The following is a 7,269-nucleotide window of genomic DNA, read 5'->3' as shown; positions in this document are numbered from 1 at the left end:
TGGTCCGAGCAGTCAAACTAGACATTTTAGCAGGGTAATGCCAACAATCTGTCCCGACTCCCGACTAAAATATTGCTGCGTAACATTACAAATACATTTGGCTAATCGACATCAGTAAAATGTGGCATAAATACTTAGTAAACCATCTTGCAAGAAGCATAAACAGCAGAAAGGACTCGTCGATTGCCATTTGAAGTTCCTTGGAATAGGATTCGGATGCGTATTTGGCAACCTCAGTCATGGAGGGTGGGAGAGGACTACAGAATTTTGACCGTGATTGCAGTACCATTTCTGGCCACATTACTACATAGGGCACCTTTAACATGTAACATGTACGTCAGGGGTGTCAAACTCATTTTAGCTCAGGGGCCGCATGGAGGAAAATCTGTGCACACACAGGCGGGACTATTAAAATCATGGCATTAAAAATGTAAAATAAAGACAACTTCAGATTGTTTTCTTTGTCTTACTTTGGCCAAAAATAGAACAAACACATTCTTAAAATATTACAATAAAAATGTAGAAAAAAAATACCGGCAGCGGTAAAGTTTAGATCCATGAAGGAAAGAAGAAAGTGAATGAATGTTTATAACTGAATACATTTACATATGCATAAAAATGTGTTTTCTTTTGTATTATTATTTTTTTGATGAATTACATAACGTTTATGACAACCTTTTTCCAATGTGAGATATAACAGGATAATGCATACATTTATCATTTGTTTTCAAAACGCTTACAAAAAAGAGGGACCCCCAAAAGTTACTGTGGGACCCCATTTTTATGACTTGATGGGGTCCCATTTTGAAAATTTTTAGCGCCAACACTGACGGAGTATTGATGCGTGCAAAACAGCCGGCTGTGGCCTGCGGGCCGCTTCTAATGCTAATCAAAACTCTTCCCGGGGGCCATAGATAAATTAATTCGCGGGCCGGATCTGGTCCGCGGGCCTTGACTTTGACACCCCTGATGTACGTCAAGTACCAAATTTTATGACTCTGATGTGTGTACCTGCAAAATGAACTAAAAAAAACGAAGATGCTAACATTTATTAGCATGCTAACAGTTACTAGCATGATAACAGTTAACATACACTATATTGCTAAAAGTATTTGGCCACCCATCCAAATGATGAGAATCAGGTGTCCTAATCACTTGGCCCGGTGTATAAAATCAAGCACTTAAGCATGGAGACTGTTTCTACAAACATTTGTGAAAGAATGGTCTGCTCTCAGTGATTTCCAGCGTGGAACTGTCATAGGATGCCACCTGTGCAACAAATCCAGTCGTGAAATTTCCTCACTCCTAAATATTCCAAAGTCAACTTTATTATAAGAAAAGTGAAGAGTTTGGGAACAACAGCAAGTCAGCCAACAAGTGGTAGGCCACGTAAACTGACAGAGGGGTCAGCGGATGCTGAAGCGCATAGTGCAAAGACTTTCTGCACAGTCAGTTGCTACAGAGCTCCAAACTTCATGTGACCTTCCAATTAGCCCACGTACAGTACGCAGAGAGCTTCATGGAATGGGTTTCCATTGCCGAGCAGCTTGATCTAAGCCATACATCACCAAGTCCAATGCAAAGTGTCGGATGCAGTGATGTAAAGCACGTCACCACTGGACTCTAGAGCAGTGGAGACGTGTTCTCTGGAGTGATGAATCACGCTTTTCCATCTGGCAATCCGATGGATGAGTCTGGGTTTGGAGATTGCCAGGAGAACGCTACATGTCGGATGGCATTGTGCCGAGCGTGAACTTTGGAAGAGGAGGAATTATGGTGTGGGGTTGTTTTTCAGGAGTTGGGCTTGGCCTCTTAGTTCCAGTGAAAGTAACGTTGAATGCTCCAGGATACCAAAAATGTTTGGACAATTCCATGAGATGGCACTTCAAGTTCATATGTGAGTAAAGTATGGTGACAAAATACTTTTGACAATATGGTGTATGTCAAGTACCAAATTATATGACTCTGGAGGTGTATACCTGTAAATTTGCACAAAAAAAAAACTAGCACGCTAATGTTAGCATGCATCACAAACATGCATTTTAGCATTCACACAATGATGGTGCGTATAAATGGCGGGTATACAGTCGAGATGTCCGATAATGGCTTTTTTGCCGATATCCGATATTCCGATATTGTCCAACTCTTAATTACCGATTTCAATATCAACCGATACCGATATATACAGTCGTGGAATTAACACATTATTATGCCTAATTTTGTTGTGATGGATGCATTAAACAATGTAACAAGGTTTTCCAAAATAAATCAACTCAAGTTATGGAAAAAAATGCCAACATGGCACTGCCATATTTATTATTGAAGTCACAAAGTGCATTATTTTTTTTAACATGCCTCAAAACAGCAGCTGGGAATTTGGGACATGCTCTCCCTGAGAGAGCATGAGGAGGTTGAGGTGGGCGGGGTTGGGGGGGGGGCGGGGTTGAGGTGGGGGGTGGGGGTAGTGGGGGTGTATATTTTAGCATCCAGGAAGAGTTAGTGCTGCAAGGGGTTCTGGGTATTTGTTCTGTTGTGTTTATGTTGTGTTACGGTGCGGATGTTCTCCCGAAATGTGTTTGTCATTCTTGTTTGGTGTGGGTTCACAGTGTGGCGCATATTTGTAACAGTGTTAAAGTTGTTTATATGGTCACCCTCAGTGTGACCTGTATGGCTGTTGACCAATTATGCCCTGTATTCACTTGTGTGTGTGAAAAGCCGTAGATATTACGTGACTGGGCCGGCATGCAAAGGCAGTGCCTTTAAGGTTTATTGGCGCTCTGTACTTCTCCCTACGTCCGTGTACACAGCGGCGTTTTAAAAAGACATATTCATTATTTTTTTAAACCGATACCGATCATTTTTAAACCGATACCGATAATTTCCGATATTACATTTTAAAGCATTTATCGGCCGATAATATACACGCACATATCACTACAAGGTAAAGTATCATAATAATATCATAATAATCCCCTCAATTCCCCCCAAAAATGGATGAACTTGCTGGAATATAGAGACAATATAACATACATCCATAAACATGGATGCATATGCAAAAGTACATTATTTTTATCTGTACAGTAAATGTATTTATTTATATCTGCACCTTATTTATCTTTTATCCTGCACTACAACGAGCTCATGCAACAACATTTTGTTCTAATCTGTACTGTAAAGTTCAAATTTGAATGACAATAAAGGAAGTCTAAGTCTATAAGATGTTTGCCGTGTTTCCAAGCACTTGCACTTCTATTAGCGGGCCCAGACGGGCCTGCAGCTGTGACTGCATGGTTACATAACAACATGCTGGCACTGCTGCACTATCCAATCACACCTGTTGCATCACCGCGCCTCTCCTGGTACTACATGAAGAAGGCATTTTCCACAGGAAAAAAATACTTTATTCATACATGTATATCAACATTTATAGACAAAATATGTACAAACAGCAATCATCTTCCATGTAGGTCCCAAAATATAAAATATCAAGTACCTCTCTCTCGGTAGAAAAAACTAGTCCTCTGTGGTAAAACTTTTACATTCACGTTCTCTTCCTCCTCGACTCGCCCGCGCTGAACAGAGATCAACGCGATTGAGCTCCTTTCACATGTCAAAAAGGCAACGGCAAGAACAAACGCCAGGTTTGACTTGAGCGGAAACACATGTTTGAATACGCAAGACCAGGCCCAGCACAGTATGTACACGTACACACATGGTGCATGGACAAGGTATCAAAAATAGAAATGTACAAGAAGTCTATGCACAATAATTACATTAAAACCCATCTCAGCTTGGGAACGGCTGACTTCTCATTCTTTTTTGAAGTGATGATGATGATGAAGAACACTAGGCAACAAACTTTGGGTGAATTTCTAACATTTGGTTTGACTTTTTATCGTACAAAAAATAGCATGTCCTTTCCCCCCCACAAAAGCTACGAGTGAAATGCGTCAGTGTCGGTTTTTTTTCTTCTGTCAACAGCAGCAACGTCTTTCTTTACATTCAGGCAAGTGTGTGTGTGTGTGTGTTCTTGTATTTCTACCCTTCTTGAGACACCAACAAGGAAAAGTACCTTCCATATGAGGACCGGTGAACAAGTTGGGACCGAAATCATGGTCCCGATGCGGAAAACTATAGCGTCTAATAGAGAATCTATCAAAATTAGGGTAGTCCCTAAAAGGAGGGATTTTTCAAATTGATTGTGTGTCGGTTTTAAAAGTGCTCCCCCTCTGGTCAGCATGTGTGATAACAAGTGTGTGTGAGAAATTTAAACGTGCCCCCGATTGGCCAAAATGAATAAAAAAACATAAAATAAATATGTATATAGAGACATACTGTAATAACTTGAAGTAAATAATGACTATTAAAAACAATTACAAACAAAGAATTAAAAAAAAAAAGCAGTCTTTGTCTCACAATGTGTCGACTTTTTCCTTATAAAATTGGGAACAATTTCTCATATTCTTTCTGTTTCTGTAATATTGCAAAATTATTACTTTTTAATGCAAAATGGTGACATTTGTCATATAAAATTCTGACTTTTATCACAATATTGCCAATTGTTTTGTGGTTCTTGTAAAAAAATTTGAGTAAAATGAGGACTTTTGGCATCATTTTGCCAAGTAAAAATTCCGATTATTATTATTATAATATTGGCAAAATGTTAAAGTTTTCTTATAAAATTGCAACTTTTGTCGAGTAAAATCACGACTCTTTTCATAAAGTTGCCAAACATTTTGAGCTTTTCTAGTAAAATTGCGACTGTTATTGAGTAAAATTCCAACTTTTATCATAACAGTGCACAAATGTTCAGCTTTTCTTGTAAAATTTTGACTTGCGTTGAGTAAAATTACGACTTTTGGTATAATACTGCCGAAATTCTAAGTTTTTCTTGTGAAATTGTGACCTTTTTCTTGTGAAATTCCAACTATTTTTTCACAACAAGCTTTTTTTATATTTGCATAGTATGTATATATTATTAATGTTGTAAATAAAAATCTTTATATATCTAGAAAGGGTGGTGCTAAAGAGGTATTTTTCGGAGGTCTCGAGAAGGTAACAAATACAAGAGTGTGTGTGTGTGTGTGTGTGTGTGTGTGTGTGTGTGTGTGTGTGTGTAGAGCAAGGTCCATTTGACATTCAACCGTTCGGACTCCGCTACTCCTGTTCCTCGCTTGATGCTTTCTACATTCCGTGATGAAGAGCGAAGTGATGGATGCACTTCAGGACAACGTGTTCTTAGTCTTTGGTCTCCAGGTTGAGGGGCGGTACCTGTTTGAGCGCCTGAAGGAGGGCGGGGGAGTCCATGGGCGTCTGGGTTACGGCCGGGGACGGAGAGCCTCCCCTGGAAGACGCAGCCGGCGGGGGCGGCCTCTCGTCAAGGGCTGCGCTGGCGGAGCCCCCGATGCCCGTGTACATCATGGGCAAGCTCCCGGGGTACCAGCATTTCTCCAGCATGGGCAGGTAGGCGGCGGCGGAGGGCGGGATGAGGTAGAAGGGCATGCAGAGGGGATGCGGGGGCGGTGGCGGATGGTTGGGGGACACGCTCATGTAGCTGCCGTAGCCGCTGGAGGAGGAGGAGGATTCGCCGCCCGAGAGCAGCTCGTCCTCGGACGACTCCGCCCGGGCTTGCTTGTGCCGCGGCTCGTCGTCTTCCCGCTTGACGCCGGAGCTCTGCCTCTCGGCGCCGCGCTTCATCAGCTTGCCCTCCTGGCCGTAGTAGTCCGGCCGCCTCTGAGGGGCGCTGCACTCGTTCTTCTCCAGCTCGCCGCCATAGCCGCTGTCCGTATCCGTGTCGCTGCCGCTCTGCTCGCTGCTCGGAGGAGCGTGCGCCCGCTGGATGACGGGCACCCTCCCGTAGCCCTCACTGTGTTTCGGTGGCGAGCTGGCAGGCGCCTCCTTGTAGGTTTGGTGCTGGCTGTAAGCGGGGGTCTCTTGGGGCGGAGGGCTGACGGGTGAACGGGGTCGCTTTGGACTCTGTTGGAGCACGTCGGCGGCCAACTTATGAAGGTGGTTGATGACGTGGGACGACGCAAAGTCGCCGTCGCTCTCACGACTTGCAAGATACTGGAGGATCTCCTTGGCGCACATGTGGAAGCCGGAGCGGAACATCTCCTCTGACTTCTCCTGGCTGACCAGAGGTTGCTCTGTGAACGCAGCAAGAAGCTTGGTCAGTATCAGCAAGTACACATGATCCAGTACACTTTACTACAAGCCTGTGCTAACCTGAAAAGTCAAAGCACGTGTTGGCCATTTTGGTGCTTTATTTGGTTAAAAATATAAATATAATATTGCAAAGTATATCATTATTAGTTATTAGTATGAAAATGTATGTTTTCATATTTTTTCATTATATTTCAACAACACCCGAGATCCCGGCCACAAATGACCCCCCCCGGCCACACTTTGCCCCCCCCCCCGCGCTTTACTAGCTCACAGCCTATGTATTTTGTTTTAGGTCAGTGCCTGTCAAACTTTGTTCACCAAGTACCACCATAATGACCAACATTATAATACAGCAGCATAGTAGGCCTAAGTATTCATTAAAAAAACAAGGCGGAGGTTTTATTTACTAATTTATTAGTAAATAAATTATTTAATAGTTTTGGCCGCTGTCACATTACACACAGTTTGAACAGTAACACTGTTTGAATATTTAATCAAAGGGATTTTTTTTTGTACCACCAGATACACCACAGTTTGAGAATCCCTGTTTTAGGTAAACAAACTCAAATGATGAAGTCTAAGCCAATCAATATTCATAACAGCTTTATAACAGTATTTTTATTTATTTATTTGACCTGCTCAGTTGCCTTGTGGTTAGAGTGTACGTCCTGAGATTGGTAGGTCGTGAGTTCAAACCCCGGCCGAGTCATACCAAAGACTATAAAAATAGGACCCATTACCTCCTTGCTTGGGTTGAAATTGGGGGTTAAATTGCCAAAATGATCCGCGAGCGCGGCCACCGCTGCTGCTCACTGCTCCCCTCACCTCCCAGGGGGTGGTACAAGGGGATGGGTGAAATGCAGAGGGTAATATCACCACACCTAGAGTGTGTGTGACTACCAGTGGTACTTTAACTTTAATGTTGTTGTTTTTTTTGGCAGTGTCAAACCTCATCTTAATCTTGGTCTGAATTCTCTGCAGGGCACTTATTTAAAAACATCATTCTAACCACAGAAAACTATTTTTGTTTTGTTTTTGTCCGAGCAACTTTGTCAATATTTAAAAAAATAATATTAAAAGTACATTTATTTTTTAAAAATTTAT

The 7,269-nt window shown here is 42.2% G+C and overlaps 1 protein-coding gene across 1 annotated transcript in view; it reads right to left on the bottom strand.

Moving 5' to 3' along the window:
• Positions 1–5,075: 5,075 nt before the first annotated feature.
• Positions 5,076–7,269, bottom strand: part of LOC133650789 (class E basic helix-loop-helix protein 40-like) — a 3,703-nt gene continuing 1,509 nt past the window's right edge. Inside the window, exon 5 of the mRNA XM_062048440.1 lies at positions 5,076–6,146. Coding sequence (XP_061904424.1) covers positions 5,239–6,146 — 908 coding nt within the window. The 3' untranslated portion in view covers positions 5,076–5,238. The remainder of the gene's footprint in view (positions 6,147–7,269) is intronic.

Source organism: Entelurus aequoreus, linkage group LG01 (assembly GCF_033978785.1).
Source record: "Entelurus aequoreus isolate RoL-2023_Sb linkage group LG01, RoL_Eaeq_v1.1, whole genome shotgun sequence".
NCBI lineage: Eukaryota > Metazoa > Chordata > Actinopteri > Syngnathiformes > Syngnathidae > Entelurus > Entelurus aequoreus.
Note: the sequence above shows the minus strand (reverse complement) of the source record. Positions and strands in the feature narration are given on the sequence as shown.